Here is a 17,110-nt window from a genome sequence, read left to right as displayed (position 1 = left end):
TCTCATAGTCTTTCCTGCCCATGCTGGCTTCAAACCATGATCCTCAGATCTCAGCCTCCTCAATACATAGGATTATAGACATGAGCCATGGGTGCTCCATAGCCTGTATTCTTTTTGTTATTGTTGTTGGTCATGGGGCTTGAACTCTGGGCCTGAGTGCTGTCGCTCCACTCTTCAGCTCAAGGCTAGTGCTCTACCACTTGGGCCACAGTGCCACTTCCGGATTTATGGTGGTTTATTGGAGATAAGAGTCTCATGGACTTTTCTGCCTGGGCTGGCTCTGAACTGTGATCCTCAGATCTCTTAGCTTTCTGAGTAGCTAGGATTACAGGCATGAACCACTGGCACCCAGCTTAGCCTGTATTCTTAATCACTGTTAAAGTGCCAGTCTCAACCCTGGGTCTAAGGCCAAGTACTTACCTGTCATGCAGCGTTCTTGTCTTTGCATGGAGAGAGTCAACTTCCCAGATAGAGCTTCCATTTCCAGCACACCGGTGGCCCCACACTTCAATTGCCAGTGCTCCCTCCGAAATAAACTCCAGGAATTCTTCTGTGACGTTCACCACGTAATCCTGAGAGGAGGGGTAGGGAGGAGAACACAGCAAGCATTATGCAGGAGGAGTCTGTGCAATTTGCCTTCCAAGTTTTACTTACAGACAGATTTACTTTGGGGATATTAGCTTGATCTCAACCTTAAACTTATTTTTTCTATTTTACAGGAAACCATACAACATCTGATCTGGAGGGACAATTATAAGACAAGTTAATTTCATTTTGTGATAGGGTCTTGCTATAAAGTCCATGCTGACCTTGAACTCATGTTCTTCCTATTTCTGCCTTCCAAAGGGCTGGGATTACAGGCATGCACCAGCATATTCGGTTTCAACCTCCCTTTCTGTCATAAATGAGAAAACTGGAGAATGCGACTTGTCTTCAGTATAATTTCTTGCTTTAGTTGCAGAGCTGGATCTTGCTTCTCTCACTCTTGGCTCATTCTCAGTTCCACGGTAGCAGTCTGGCTTGCTTAGCTGGCACGGACTTGCCATGGATAGACTAGTACCAAAACTAAATTATCTGTGAGTTATCTTCATGATCTATGCTGTTGCTCTGAAGCTTTCCCACCCCAATTCCTCATTCTAAAACACACAGATGGCTCTGTGTGTAGAGCCAGAAAGAATAGGCACAATTTACACAAGAAAGAGCCTAGAGCATCCTGATCTTTGAATTGATCTTTAAGAAGTGACTTGTTGACAGTCTCAACTGAAAGCCAAGAAGGCTGGTGATATCTCACAGTTGATCCAGCCAGAGTTCGCTCTCACAGTCGATCCAGCCAGAGTTCGCTCTAAAGTCCACAGGTTCCATTTTATATTGTCTTTAAGAATTAGTACTGTATGCTGTGCTTAGAATGCTATGTTGCATTTAAAACAGGAAATATCTGCAACTTACATGTTTACAAGCCCATAATGCTGCAATGTGCATAACGTGAGCCACTTTTGTAAAAAACTTAAAACAAGTTCTGTGTAGGAGTTAGGTGCATGGCTCACGAGGTAGAGCATCCATCTGAAGTAATGTGTGCACACAGCTATGGCTTAGAGTGGTAGAGCACTAGCCTTGAGCAAAAGAACACAGGAACACTGCCCAGGCCCTGAGTTCAAACTCCATAACTGATCCTCCCAAAACAAACAACAACAACAACAACAACAAGAAAAACCCCAAAACACAAGAGAGAAAGTGAGCAAACTCACTTATGTTTTTGTTTCTGAGGAGGAAGACTAGAGGTTGAGATGTTTCATTTTCTGTAGTTCTAAAATTTTTGAATTTGTCATGAGATTACACAGTCCAGTTAAGATAGTATGTTCAACAAAAATCTTCATGGGAAAAACTTGCAAGTTCTAATCATTTTCATAACTGTACACAACTCCATATGCAACAGGAAATCCACCCTCCCATGGCTTGCCCCTGTAACCTTCCTGCTTTGTGTTGAGCTGAATTTGCCTCCTTGCAACCTGACTTCTGAAAATATCCTCATTTATGTCCATTTTCAGGTTAGCATGGGAATAGCTGAGACTCAACTATCATTTTCTACCCGGAAACTCCCATTCCCCATGTTTGCTTATATATTTATCGTGTTTGTTTATATATTCATTTGGTCAAATGCTTCATTACCCTTTTCATTTGATCAGATACATAGTCTCAATGAGACATCAAGATAAGATTGTGGGGCTGGGAAGGTGGCTCAGTGGTAGTGTGCTTGCCTTGCATGCATGAGGCCCTGGGTTCGATTCCTCAGCACCTCATAAATAGAAAAAGCCAGAAGTGGCGCTGTAGCTCAAGTGGTAGAGTGCTAGCCTTGAGCAGAAAGAAGCTCAGGTCAGTGCCTAGGCTCTGAGTTCAAGCCCCAGGACTGGCAAAAAAAAAAGAAAAAAAGATAAAGTTGTGAGTCCTGCCATCAGAAAACTCATGGTCAATTGTGGAAAAACAGGGAGAAGTCAAAACCTCAATGTAGTTCTCTCTATAGTCATTGCTTTGCTACTTACTATGGAGTGGAACCCTGGCTCTATGGCACACTAAGCCTTACTGTCCCATTGCGCTGTACCTGGCCCCGCAGTACATTGGGTGATGTACCTTACAGTGAGAGAAGGTCACCGCATACTGCGCATCCTTGGACTGCAGGGATGGCACCTCTGGGTCCACCACCGGGGCAGCCACCGTAGACTCACACTGGTCCCAGAACGTATATTGACAGAAGACAAAATTGGACAGGCTTAAGGGGAGTCCAGTTGCTTCTTTAATTTTTACCTGAAAAGAGGGGCAAAAAAAAAAAAGTGAAATACAATTCCTGTGAAGGCCATATTAGTTTCCACATTATTTTCTACTTCCTGTTATTTCAAATTGAAGAGGTGATGGGTTAAATCAGACATCCATTTGACGCCACCTCGTGAAGTGTCCTGTCTACAATGAAATCTGCACCATCATTCTCTAACCATAAAACAGATGCACACACCCCTGTGAAATTTCTGAATAAGTTTCTGATATAGATGGAACATTTATTTGAAAAACACAATGCACCTTGAAATATAGGCTCCTTGTAAATACATAGATGCTTCTGACTCTGTTAGCCACCAGGAGACTGAAAATATTTGGAAATAAAATGGTGCTCATACTAAACATGCAAATACATTTTTTTTTTACCCTTCTAGAGAAAGTTCTATCTGCTGTCAGACAGCAGATGTATGATGCTGGATGAGAACCTCACTTATGCTTTGGTAAAACGCTGAAACAGTAAAAAGTCTTTGCTTCCACTTACCCGGCATGTCAGCTTTTTGACTCGGTGAATGATCTCTCCATTGCTGTCCACTACCTCCAGGCTCCCACTTTCACTGGAGTTTTCTGAGGAGTCATCCTCCACCACACGCTCTGGAACAGCTCCTGTGACACGCATCACTTCCACGTGGAGACGCCCTGCAACCTGGGTCAAAGACCCAGAGCACTTTGAGGTTCAAAGGCATCCCACAGGCCACACTGACTTTAGATAGAAGCACACTGAGCAGCTCTGTGCTCTGCAGCTCTGCCTCGCCATCTCCAACCATGGGAAACCCACCCTCCTATGGCTTGCCTCCATAACCTTCCTGCTTTGCGTTGAGCTGAATTTGCCTCCTTGCAACCTGACTCCTGGAATATCCTCACTTGTACCCATTTTCAGGTCAGTGTAGGAATCGCTGAGACTCAACTCTCATTTTCTACCTGGAAATTCCCCTTCCCCATGTTTGCTTATATATCTATGTTTGTTTATATATTCATTTGGTCAAATGCTTCACTAACCTTTTCATTTGATCAGACACTTAGTCTCAATGAGACATCAAGATAAAGTTGTGGGTCCTGCCATCAGAAAACTCACGGTCAATTGCAGAAAGACAGGGAGAAGTCAAAAACCAATAATAAGGGGCTGGGAAGTTGGCTCAGTGGTAGAGTGCTTGCTTTGCATATCTGAGGCCCTGGGTTCCATTCCTCAGCACCACATAAACAAAAAGAAAAAAGCCGGAAGTGGCGCTGTGGCTCAAATGGTAGAGTGCTAGCCTTGAGCTGAAGAGCTGAGGGACAGCGCTCAGGCCCAGAGTTCAGGCCCCACGACTGGACCCCCCCAAAAGAAAAACAAAGAAAAAAAACCAATAATAATAATATAAACTAGTTGTGGACACAGATATGTATAGGGATAGGATAAGTATGTGTAGGATTAACCTATCTACTCAGCAAGTACTTACTGAGAATTGATGGTGCCAAGAACTGTGCTAAGCACTGTAATTACAATAGTAAACCAAATACCAGGTTTATGAGCCCCTTGGGCTCATGCAATCAAGAACAGCATGCAAGCCAAACACCCAGAGGCTCATACCTGAAACCCTAGCTACTCAGGTGGCTAAGATCTGCAGATTCACAGTCTAAGGCCAGCCTAGGCAGAAAAGTCCATGAGACTCAATTTCTACCAGCAAAAAACCAGGCTAGAGTCATGGTTCAAGTTGTAGAGCCTCAGCCAGGTAAGTCACGCAAGGGCAAGGATCTGAGTTCAAATCCCAATACTGGCAAAAACAAAAAATGTTATGCAATTCAGACTAGGGATGGAAGCAGGATAAAGAAATAGTTATGCTTTTTCATTTGGTAACTCAGGCTGGCCTTGAGCTCAAGATCCCCCTGCCTTAATCTCTCAGGTGCTGGTTCATAAGCAGATACCACCATATTGGGCTCCAAGAATACTGTTTTTCATTAAAGATGCATTACATTTTTCCCATTATAGGGGCAGGTCTCTGAATAGGAGTTGGTAGATACAGCTCCTCTTACAGCTTACACAGAACTGTACTTCAAGAATAGGGATTATTCTGAGTTGCTTTCTTGGAGTGTCTTCATTGGTGGAGTTATCTTTCACTATCCAGTTTGAGTCTGTGATAAATCTATGATTGTAAACATGACAGTTTTGGTTGTGCTGTTGTCACCTTAAAGAGTGAAGGCTATTTTAGAGGTAGATCACATAGCAACTGGCACTGGGACCAAGGATGTAGGAGGAATTGGTCAATGACATTTGATAAGTTAGACAAATTTGGAGGAAGTAATATGAAGGTTGAAAAAAGAAGATAAATCAGCTAGGTGATGGTGGTCCAAGCATTTTTAATAACAATATATTTTTTAAAATATAATTTTAGGGGAATTCACAGAATACCCAGAGTCCATTATGATCCCAAGTTAAAAAGCCCTGAGCAAGGGCCTTACTCTCTGGATCTCTTTGCCAGATAAGTTGTATGCATTTTTAACATGGAGAAAAGCAATACTGGCCATTAGCTTAGAGCAGAACATTCCAGAGGGTTACCACACACAGATCACCGTGCCCTACTTTCCAGGTCTATTTAAGACAAAGCTTAAAAAAAAACAACACACTTAAAACACACACACACACACACACACACACACACACACACACACACACACACACACACACACACACACACACACACACACACACACACACACACACACACACACACACACACACACACACACACACACACACACACACACACACACACACACACACACACACACACCCCCATTGAGAGCCTGGAACATTTTCTCGCGGCGGCGGCATCCCTCACTTACCTCCCCCTGCTGGCTAATGATAGGCACTGCATACTGAAGTTTCACATCACAGAACAGGCATTCCAAGAACACGTTTGCCACACCTATCAGGTTGTGATTCTCTTGGGCTTCATAAAAAGGGTCGCCTCGTTTCCCATACAGTCTCTTTGCCTGAGTGGTAGGTGCAGTGAAAAACTAGCATTATGAGGAGTTTAAAGGAATATAACTATAGAAATAAAAAAGTAAACTGAGAATCAGGTCCATTCATAAAACACAGACAGGGGTCAAGAGAGGAGCTATGTGATGCCCAAGTGCTGTGCTCAGCCTCCTCCTCCCCCTCCCGCCCCGCCTGCAGCCTTTTCCAGTGCATTCCCTGTGCTTTGCCTCCTCAACTTTGCAAGTCTTCTTCCTATTACTGATGTGAGGAAAAACAGGTTCTGCATAGCAAATGACTTAGAAACCTCCCCAGCTGTGATCACAGTTAGAGGCGCCTGAACAACCAAGAATGAATATGAAATCCAGGCTGGCACCAACCAAATCTGATTCTGCAAGTCACAAACAAAACAGTGTCCATATACTTCATCCCACCTCATTTTGCTAGAACAAGGTAAAAAATGAAGCCAAATAAGAATCTGCTTTGTGTGCTCTTCATTCTGTTCTTCTCCATGTAAATAGTACCGACCCCATTTAGCATTCCTGTCAAGACCATTTTATCTTACATGCCTAATACACATGTCCTAAGTATCACTGTGTGTGTGTGTGTGTGTGTGTGTGTGTGTGTGTGTGTGTAAATGCACGTGTATAGTGGTTACATCATTTATGATTTTTGCTCTTAAGTCTAACAAAATTTCCTTTGAATTTTGTCTCTTTTACCTCAGGAACATTTTCCTTCCATTCTTGGTAAAGGTCTCTCATATCAATTAACTTATTTTCCAGCTTCTCAATGGTCCAGACTTGGGTGCTCTTCCCTTTCCTCCTCACTTGGATGGCGGGCTCACTCACTATTGCACCTCTCTGCACAACAAAACGAGACGTACAGAATGGACATTACTGTCACTTCTCTTTTTTTTTTTTTTGTCGGTCGTGGGGCTTAGGTGCTGCCCTTGTGCTCTTCAGCTCAAGGTGAGCGCTCTACCGCTTGAGCCACAGCACCACTTCCTGTCACTTCTCTTTTGATTACTAGAGCTCATATATTTATATTTATACATGCCCCTTTTCTCACAACACACCAAGTAACAATATAATTTCACATCCCAATCTTTTCTCCATTGTTTAAATTGGAACCACTTTCTTCTCAATTAACATTCTTCATAAATATGATTTTAGTGACAACATAGCAATCCATCAAATATATCTGCCACACATTCTATCATGTGTCTTTCCAGGTTTTCCTATTGTAAGCATCTTGTAAGATTTTTAACTCTAACAGTACCCTTGTATATAAAGAATATCAAAGTATGCATACTTCCATGCCTAAGGGACTTAGACAACTAAGTTACCAGCTAAATCACCCTGAGTCACTACTAAGTCACCCAACAAACCGGGGTTTTCAATTTTGTAACGTATTTGTGACATGTCTAAGCCTACAGTCTTGCTCTCTAGACAGAAAAATAATGAATGAAAAATTACTCTCCCTTTCAGAAAAATTTCTCCATGTTAAATGACAGGAACCTTCCAAGCAACTGCCAAGAATATGAAGACAAGCACCACAGTTATCTTCCTTTCTTACAGAATGAACTCTCAGAAAGGTACTATATGAAAAAAATCACCTACCATATCCTCACTTCAGAAGGGGACATTTACATGCAAGAAAAAGCTGGCACTGGACAGAGTTATTTATTTATAATCTAGTTCTACTCTTTCAAAGAAAGCATTTAAAATTAGCAAGTCACCATGATTCTGCATATTCTGACAAATGGGAGGGCATTGTTTATTGTTTTGACAGCTTTCCTACCCAGGGAGGTGCACACAGGAGGGCTTACCAAGGGTAAACACCTGGACTTCAGGTTATAGTATTTGCTAGGGTACCTCTTGCTCTCCTCTTCTTACAGATATGCTTACCTTTCTGTTAGCACTGAGGTTTGCAGCAGGAATCTGAAGAGTCACTTGGTAATCAGTAAGCTTGCTCATTTCTTCAGCAAGGAAATTTGCTTCCCTCACTAGGGTATTTGCTTTAACAAGCTGCTCTCGTAGTTTTGCCAGGCTTTGCCGGAACAGTTCATCCCTGTGGTATTGCAGAAAAGGAAGTGAACTAAGGCAATTATGTTCACCGTGCAACATCCTTCCCTGTACAATTAATATGTCCCTATTCCTCTCTCTATAACTTTCTGAACAAAATAGTTCTCTTACAACCTGCTAAATCTCCCAAAATACACCTTAACCCCTCTCCATTGGTTTCTACCCGTTTATGTAAACTCTCCTGGCTAAATGTCCTCCTACCAGGGCTGGAGTGTAGTTTAGTGGATGTGGGCACACTCAGCATGTGCAAGGCCCTGGGCTCCACCTCAGCACTAAAAAGAAAGACCGACACAATCACTCCTATCTTCCCTCCACATATGCAAACCCTACCCCTTTCATGCTTACTTGGAATCCTCCTTTCTCCACAAAACTTTCCATACAAGACCCATCACCATAGTCATGTCCTCCATTAAACAATTCATCAACTTACTTGGCATACTTAACAATCGCATATGTGCTCATTATTTTAGTAACTTCATACTATCAATACAAAGAGAAAGCACTAAATACCTAACATGTAACCTTGTTCTGAGCACTAGGGATACTTCAATGAATGAAATGGATATCCTGTCCCCGGAACATATTTTCTAGGGGAGAACACAAAAAGCATGTAATCATAAAAACTGCTCAGTGTCTAGGGTTACAGATATGTACTACCATGCTCAATTAAAGTTTTATATATATATATATATATATATATATACATATTTTGGGGGGGGGTTGGTCATGGGGCTTAAACTCAGGGCCAGAGCACTATCCCTGAGCTCTTTTGCTCAAGGCTAGTGCTCTACCACTTTGAGCCACAGCTCTACTTTCTGTTTTCTGGTGGTTAATTGAAGATGAGTCTCATAGACTTTCTGCCTAGGCTGGCTTTGAACCACAATCCTCAGATCTCAGCCCCCTGAGTAGCTAGGATTACAGGTGTGAGCCATTGGCATTTGGCTAAACTCATAAATCTTGAAAACTCACATTTCAAAGAATCTCACCCCTAAATTTTATTTAAATAGAATTGCAAGTAAATTACAAAAAGAAAAATGGGGAGGGTTTTTTTTCCCCCTGTTAAAGACATTCAAATGTCTTCTATTTCAGTAACTGTCATAAGTTTTCTAACATGATTCCATTTTTACTGAAGGAGAAAGAATGGGATTGTGAACAAGATGGTGTTTAACTACAGCAAATTTAGGATGAAAAATATTTATGAAAGGAAAAGCCAAGTATCAAATCAGAAATGGGACTATGATTTCCTCCTTTCCCCCCTTCTGTTTTTTTTATTGTGAAAATACCGTACAGAGGGGTTACAATTATATGAGCAAGGTAGCCCCCTTCTTTTGTATGCCAGTACTGAGGCTTGACCTCTGGACCTGGATGCTGTCCCTTAGCTTTTTTGCTCAAAGCTAGCATTTGGCCACTTGAGTCACAGCTCTACTTCCGGGTTTTGGGTGTTTAATCGGAGATAAGGATATCACAGTCTTTCTAGCCTGGGCTGGTTTCATACTATGATCCTCAGATCTTACCCTCCTGAATAGCTAGAATTGCAGCATGAACCACTGGTGCCTGACTTACAATTTCCTTCTTTGTGATGTTTGACCCCATTGATGGGTCTTCATCAGGCTGTGGGCCTTGGACCTTATCTCTGGGTTGCTGGCCTGCCATTCTTACCTCTCCTCCGCCCACTGAGTGACCTTCTGCTGGGCCGTCTGGCTACTGTAGGCCAGGCGGTCGGGCCCACTGCTCTGTGGCTGCCGCTCAGGGGAGAGCTGCTGGCGGAGTTGCTCCAGTTCTCGCTCGTACATGAGCCGCTGCTCCTCCAAGGCACTTCTCTTTTCTTCTAAGTATTGCTTCTCCAGGACCTGAACTACATTTTGAACTGGGTCTGGTGAGCCAAAAGAAAAGCAACGGGTGGATAAGACAGGTCTCCACATGGGCACTGAACTCTGTCCTGGCTTTTTCCAACCAGAATCATTGCCTGCCAGCCAGTATGTGTTTCATGTCAGAGGCTTGAGGGGCTCAGAGGTGAAATCCTGTATCCTTTTACTAACATTTCAGATAAACTCTCTCCACAACCACTGTTGAGTTTCTTCAGCTTGCCAAATCCATTCTACTATCAGGTGATGGAAGAAAAGGGGAGGTGATCCTATACATGAGAAGAAAAATTCTATAAAATCTAAGGCAGCCCCATTGATAAAAGTAGGCATGACTGGATTTGTGCCGCAGTTACTTCTATGCCCATTTAACATGCGTTCTGGTCTATGACAAAAGGTTTAGGATTTTCGTCACAAGTTTCATGACTTTTATATTTCTCTATGGTGGGAGCAAACTTAAAAAACATAGCATATATTCGAAAGTATTATTTATTGAGCATATGGTTATGGCAATTTCTCAGGTGCAATTGTTAAAATAACAAAATCCTACTTCTGGTGTCATATTGGTTCAGATCTAGAGCTCCCTCCCATGCACACAGCTGAGCAGGGTCAGACATGCCAACAGCTCTTGCTCAAAGGAGTAGCTACAAACACTAGTGGTAGCTGTGGTACATGGCGGGACTTGACTCCAAAGAACTAGTTAGACCAATCAGTGGGATGCCATGGAGACAGATTAGGTCACTGGCAACATAAACAAAATTTCAACTTCCTTCAATAAGTAGACTGCAGGAAGACAGTAAGCTAGAAAGACTAGAGGGTATGAGAAGAAAACCACCACAACAATGAATATTTCTCCCCAATTGGTGGGCTTGGGAGGGGATGCCTGGGATGTACTTTCCTCCTTGCATGTTCACACATGCAATTCAGGCAATAGCAATTGCCTGCTATTCAGTGCCATCTGGCCTGTCTTTCCACACATTAGTTCTCAGTTTCAGGAGGTATTCCTCAGGAGGAATTTTTATATAACCTTATTATGGCTACTGACCAACTTTCAAAATACCCCCATTAGTGTATAAAATAAATATGTCAATTACACCAAGTTTCTATATTAGCGGTAAGAGAAAAACGTAACTTTAAATAGGGTTAAATAATCCAAAACAAAAAAAGAGGCTTTAAAAAAATATCACAAGATGTGCTTCTATGGGTGAGTTGCTTCAATAAAAGTGAGAAACACAAAGGCTACTGGTGATGTTTCAGTAGAGGGACTAGACTGTTTGAATGTATCATCGCATGGAAATATTCCTTTTGTTTGTTTTGGAATGGCTTGAACTTGGCCTCATGCTTGCTATTATGATACCGTATAACTGCTATGCACCAGGCTCAGAGATGGAAGAGAGAACAACAGAGACTTCTGAGCCTGTGATGGCCCCAGCACACTCTCAGGTTCATCTTCCTGAGACTCACCACAGCCCCCGCAGAGGGTTAGGGGCTCCCAAAAATACCTTTGTCAGAGACATCTTAAAACACCTCTCTCTCCTATCAATCAGTTTGAACCCTTTGCCACTATCCAGCATGTTTTTTAATAGATCATCCTAATTAATTGGCAAGGCAATCTGACTGTATAATAGGGGACAGAAGCTAAGGATCATCTGTCCTGTTCTCTAATGACTCAGTCAGATATTAGGAGATTGCCCAGCTTTGTTTCACCGCTTCACTTTCCTTTTCTTCTTCTCCCTTCCTCTCTTCTCTTGCCTAGTTTGGGGATTGAACTCAGGGCTCTGAGATACACCCTAGCCTACTTTCCTTTCAAATGAACAGTGTTAAAATGCAGTGAGCCTGGTATTTAAGCCAAGAAACCAAAGAGTTAATATCTTTTAAGGAGAAAGAAAGGACAATGTTATTTTGGTGGTATAAATACACCCTCTTCATTACTTCATTCTTTCCCTGGGAGATGTCTTTGAAATGAGCTCAAAGTAATCTCCCATCCAACGAATGGAAGGAAGGGTGGTGGTAGTAGTACTGGTAGGAGAAAATTTATGTGGGAAAGAGTATTAAAAGTTATACTCCCAGATGTCCAAAGCAAAAGAAGAACCTTTAAATCCTAAATGGAATAAATGGGCTCTATGACCTTGGCTAGCTCCTCATTAGTTCACCCCTGTAGAGCTAGTTAGCACTGAAATTGGGAAGTGATGAGTATCTAATTTCTATCATGAGCCCTTGGGAAGAAGGCAATTATTGTTTATAGATACTAGGTGGATTTTTTTTAACTTTTAAATTCAAATGAATTGGCTGGTAGATCAATATTTACTCTAGAGGCTCAAAACCACATTATTCTTGGGTATTTCTGGGAAAATGGATGTGACTCTATCAGGAGCACTGCTGTTCTGAACTGTCATGTTCTCAAGAGCAATAAAGCCGTTAGTAACAGTAGCAATCATCCTTCTCTATGCAGTTGGCTACAAAAGGGGAAGGATTTTAATCACTAGGAAGGTAGTTGGGTTGGGACATGGCAGGCATGTTTCCCACCACAAATGTAGAGCAACTCTGTCAGGCATGAAGCTTCTGCTTCTTCCCAGGCATGTCTGTGACACTGTGGCAAAGCATGTAGCGCAAGCATCCATCAGCAGCACTGCTAGAAACCAGCCAAGCTCTCATGCTAACACCAGTCCATTCATAACCTTTGTCCCAGTGTTTGTGGAGGAGCTTCGTCTGAAACCACAGGAGAGGGAAAAGGATCTTCAAATAAGACCACCACGGGGACGACCACCAGGCAGACAAGCTTACTACCGGGAATCCACCTAAGCAGGAGAGGGGAACCCTGTGAACACTGTTGGCCATCAGCACCCCAACTCTTGTGTCAGAGCAATTTGTACCCCAGACAGAAGGAAGCTCCATTTATTGGTGGAATTGGGGAAAAGGAGAGAAAGGGAACCATTCATTTTTCATTGACAAAAGTCAATACTGGAGAGCAAGGCCAGATCCAGGATGCAAAGAAATAGCTTGTTAATACCACAGGCCACCAAAGACTCTAATGGGTCTGGGTCAAGGGAGGGAGGAATTAATGAATGCTATTTATTGGTTCCTCTTATATGTGATAAGCCTGAGATCTGGGATAGATAAATGATCAAATGGATACCTGGTGTGTATATAGTCTGCAGAGCTAAAGAACAGTTATCCAGAATTCTATTGCCTCTTTTGACAAAATAAACTCTCTTCACTAAGATACTCCTCTCTCTCGAGCTGGGAGCTCACACCCTCTTTGCACTTCCTGTCGCAACATGAATCTACTTGAGCTTCTGAAAGATCATTCACAAGAGACTTGTTGCTCAGGCATGTTGTGAAATACTCATTAATGTGATTCTGATGACTCAACACCACTTTGGCAGGTCTTTGGGAGTCCTCTCCATTAGTGGGTAAGTGGGGGCATCCTGCAACTGGATTTTCAGCTAAAGCCCACCTTGCACAGCAGTGTCAAAAGGCCTAGTATCTAATCGAAACACTGTGTGGACAGAGATGACCAAACTTCTTTTGTAACATCATATTCTTTTCATGGTCCTATACTCTATATAAAGACACTATGCTTAATTTTCAAAGTCTTGTCTTTACCTTTTATAAAAGGGTTCCTGAGGCTAAAAGTCCATAAAGAGAGATAAGTTAAAAAAAAAAAAAAAGGTCAAAATCTTTACAGAATCCTCAGTTTCATGACAGAGACCTGACAATTCTCCAGTCTTGCTCAAATTCCTCCCAGAGATACTTATTCAGAGTAGAAGGAGACAGTCACTCTTGAAGGGCAGAGCTGAACTCTGAAAAACAAAAGGCTCTCCGAGTACACTATCGGTTAGAAGCTGTCTCAGGCTCTCTGATCCTGGGGTTCCTCCTTGGCTCAAACTGGGGATCCTTCAGTACCGCAGGGACACTCAAGGGGGACAGTGGGCTTGGACCAAGTCCACAAATTCATTTCCTCAGGTGTTCCTGAGAGTAGCCTCAACTTCATCCTTGGAGGATAGTCCTCATCCCCAAATGCTGCCTTAATACTTGGTAACAGGGAGGCTGGAATTCAGGGCTAGCGTCTCACCATTACTATTCAGGGTCTTCATGATAACTTCCATCTGGGCAAATTCATAGTTATAGTCTGGTTCTGAGGAAGCCTCACTGGCCGCATCCACGTCATGCTCTGCGGGACCTGTTTCCTTCTCCAAGTCTCTCAACCAATCTCGTCGTTTCCTCTTAGGTAAGTTAATTCTGTGTGGGTTTTCACCATTAGAGAAAATCAACTTATTTGCACGTCACTAGATAAAGTGGAAAAAAATGCTATGCAAATACAAGAGCACATGAAGATGTTACCTAAAAAAGTGATTATTCCCCCACAGGATCCTGTCCCCATGCCACAGCTGGGTAACGCTGCACACAAGGGTACCATTCACACAGGACCTGAAGAACACAAAGGAAAACATCAGGAACAAGAAAGGGCGTGAAACTCTGCTCTGGCACTCAGAGATAACTAAAGAGCTTTCATTTCATAGACATATCTCAACTAATACCTGCAGGAATAATGATTTGTACACTGTAACAACAGTCTATGCCATGATGTCACTGATGGCCACCCCACTAAGACCTATCCTGATGGAGATGGAAAATGTCACCAAAGGGAAAGCTGGTCAAATTTTGTAAAAATCAAAAGACTTATATTCAAGGAAGAGCTCATCACAATAAAGGAGGTTTTGATGGTAAGTTAGAAACAAATTATTGGGGGAACAGCCTGTTAATCAAAGGTAAATTTGTTAGAAGGTAAAGTTTGATGGAGGAAAATAATGGATATTATTTTGACTTCTAATTTTTCCAGTAAGTTACATCTATAGTCGTGTTATCTGAGTTCCTGAGCTCTATAAGACTCTAAAGCTCAGAGTTGTACTGTAAGTGAGCACTGGAACTCATGTAATGAAAATCACCACTCCTTCATAGCAGTAGTTCAACTCTGACAACAAAGGTATTTATTAATAATAAGAGTTAGAGGCTTCTAAATGTGGTTTTACTATTGTATAAAAAGATCGCAAACCTCATAGAGATCTAGTGTATCCTGAACTTTGATGTAACTGAAGAAAAAAAAAAACCTACAAAGAGGTAGCTTCCTCTTTCTGAAAAGAAGGCACAAAAGGAATGTGAAGTTGCTGCTTATTTCTCCTACCTTGCATTTTCTTTCGGAGTCAGAGTGACATCTCCATCAGAAGCAATATCAATCTCACAGTGCTCAGGTTGAATCCCTATACCAAAGAGCTGGATATCCTGAGAGGTATCTGCACCCACTCTGGTGTGATCCTAACAATACAATTTTAAAGAAAAAAGAAAACCCCAGACTTACAAGTAAGTCAATGAAATCTGATCACAATCATTCTGAATAACCTAACAAGATATACATGACAATATATAAAAAAGAATCATACTAGTGCTTGCCTAGTATGCATGAAGCCCTGGGTTCAATTCCTCAATACCACATAAACAGAAAAAGCCAGAAGTGGTGTTGTGGCTCAAATGGTAGCATGCTAGCCTCAAGCAAAAGAAGTTCAGGGACAGTGCCCAGGCCCTGAGTTCAAGGTCCACGACTGCCCGCCCCCCCCCCCCAAAAGAATCATGCTAGAGATCTGCATCATTAGAATTCAAAAGCTTACCCTTAACACACTTAACTTAAACAACAACAACAACAACATATGAGTGCTGTGGCTGTGCAGATTACTGCAACTAAAGTACTTACACCCCAAACACACAAGTATCACCACAACCAGTAGCCTCGTCGCTGTTCATCCACCCCTCATTAATCTATTGCTTCACAACAGTTAACCAGACTTTTCTGTTGCATAGAGAATAGTATTTCCCTAATTATATTTTCCTATGCAACAGAGAAGACTTGGTCTTCTAAAATTAAGATTTTGAGAAAGTATTTCTTCACTCTAATTGTTTCCTACATGAACAGATCTTAAGATGGTTCATGGACTCTCAAAAAGTCATGGGCTACTTGTACCATATTTAATCTGGGAAAAATAGAACAGAAAAGATCACAGCACATTGAAGTCCTGTACTTAATTAACTCTAGTTCATTCTCCACTGCATTTTATATATTCCTGGGAAAGATCAGGATCTTGAACAAAGTAATGTCCATGAAACCTTTCATAAGTAGGTAATTCACATTTAAGTATGTGGACAGTATATATGAACTACCTTCAAGGCCACAGTCCCTAAACCTTCCAACTTCCATATAATTTCTACATACTACCATAACCTTGTGAGTGTATGAGTATGAGTGTGTATGTGTGTGTGTGTGTGGTTAGATATGCCTTCCCTAATGGTCAATTGGATGCCCTATATTATTTTCAATCATAGATCTTGTTTGAGATGTCTTACTGCTTACTGATAAAGTAACCAGCTGTTACTAAAGGACTGTCTGGCAATCTGGCATTTCTGAAACCTTTAAAAAGGCCCAAGAAGTCAAAACTACTTTAATAAAAATAGTAAGATGCCATTTGCCTCTGCTCTGTCATACTGAATGCATAGTGGATGTGTGATGCTGTAGTTCTTTTGAAGTCAAATGAATTTCAAACTGTCTACAGTCTTAGCACTAATGCAATTAACATAGATAGTTCTTTGGAATCCTGGATTCTTCTTAAGAGTGTGAGTAGGTTCTAGAGCCAGGGACTGTGGCAATAACCTATCCAACATGGTCAGTGCATAATGAGGCCAAAATAACGACTGCAAGAGGTGATTAGAAGGCAACAGTCCTTTCTTCAAGACATAAGTTTATTCTAAGAAGACAGGCTTGGAAGAGCTAGGATGTCTACTTTAGTTACTGGACCTTTGTAAGCTCTTTAGATGTCTTATACTCAGAACATAACTGAGAGCCTCCAGAACTTCTCAGGTTGGCTGAACCCAGAATCTCAGAACCTCACATTTGGAGCTCTCTTCTTTTTTTCTTTGTCTTTTTCTTTTTGTCAATCACAGGGCTTGAACTCAGGGTCTGGGTGCTATCCCTGAGCTTTTTTGGTCAAGGCTAGCACTCTACCACTTGGAGCCACAGTGCCACTTATGGTTTTCTGGTGTTTACTTTGAGATAAAGAGTCTCATAGAGGTTCCTGCCCCAGCTGGCTTCAAACCACAGATCTCAGCCTTCTGAGTATCTAGGATTACAGATGTGAGCCATTGACACTTGCACATTTGGGGCTTTCTGTATGTGAGGATCACCTGGACACTATCCGTTGGCCATCTGCATCCCTCTGATGCCTGCATTCCCAGGGAATCTACCCCAATTGCCAGGCTCAGGTGCAACTGGAGTTTTTCACTGTCAATGGTAAAAGTCTATATTATCCTTTGTTTTACTTTTTTTTGGTACCAGTTCT

General features: G+C 42.0%; 1 protein-coding gene across 4 annotated transcripts in view; it reads right to left on the bottom strand.

The window, feature by feature from the left end:
* Positions 1–17,110, bottom strand: part of Kif13a (kinesin family member 13A) — a 164,499-nt gene that overhangs the window by 32,112 nt on the left and 115,277 nt on the right. For 3 of the 4 annotated variants that reach the window (XM_070024502.1, XM_070024503.1, XM_070024505.1), the window contains exons 14-23: positions 14,911–15,041; positions 14,070–14,156; positions 13,801–13,967; positions 9,523–9,736; positions 7,687–7,849; positions 6,499–6,639; positions 5,647–5,796; positions 3,308–3,469; positions 2,626–2,799; positions 421–572 (exon numbers count right to left, since the gene is read on the bottom strand). In XM_070024502.1, the coding sequence (XP_069880603.1) occupies positions 421–572; positions 2,626–2,799; positions 3,308–3,469; positions 5,647–5,796; positions 6,499–6,639; positions 7,687–7,849; positions 9,523–9,736; positions 13,801–13,967; positions 14,070–14,156; positions 14,911–15,041 (1,541 nt within the window). Of the gene's footprint in view, positions 1–420; positions 573–2,625; positions 2,800–3,307; positions 3,470–5,646; positions 5,797–6,498; positions 6,640–7,686; positions 7,850–9,522; positions 9,737–12,403; positions 12,524–13,800; positions 13,968–14,069; positions 14,157–14,910; positions 15,042–17,110 lie in introns of all 4 variants that reach the window. The other variant, XM_070024504.1, reaches the window with a different exon arrangement.

Source organism: Dipodomys merriami, unplaced genomic scaffold (assembly GCF_024711535.1).
Source record: "Dipodomys merriami isolate MVZ:Mamm:240054 unplaced genomic scaffold, mDipMer1.0.p SCAF_16, whole genome shotgun sequence".
Taxonomy (NCBI): domain Eukaryota; kingdom Metazoa; phylum Chordata; class Mammalia; order Rodentia; family Heteromyidae; genus Dipodomys; species Dipodomys merriami.
Note: the sequence above shows the minus strand (reverse complement) of the source record. Positions and strands in the feature narration are given on the sequence as shown.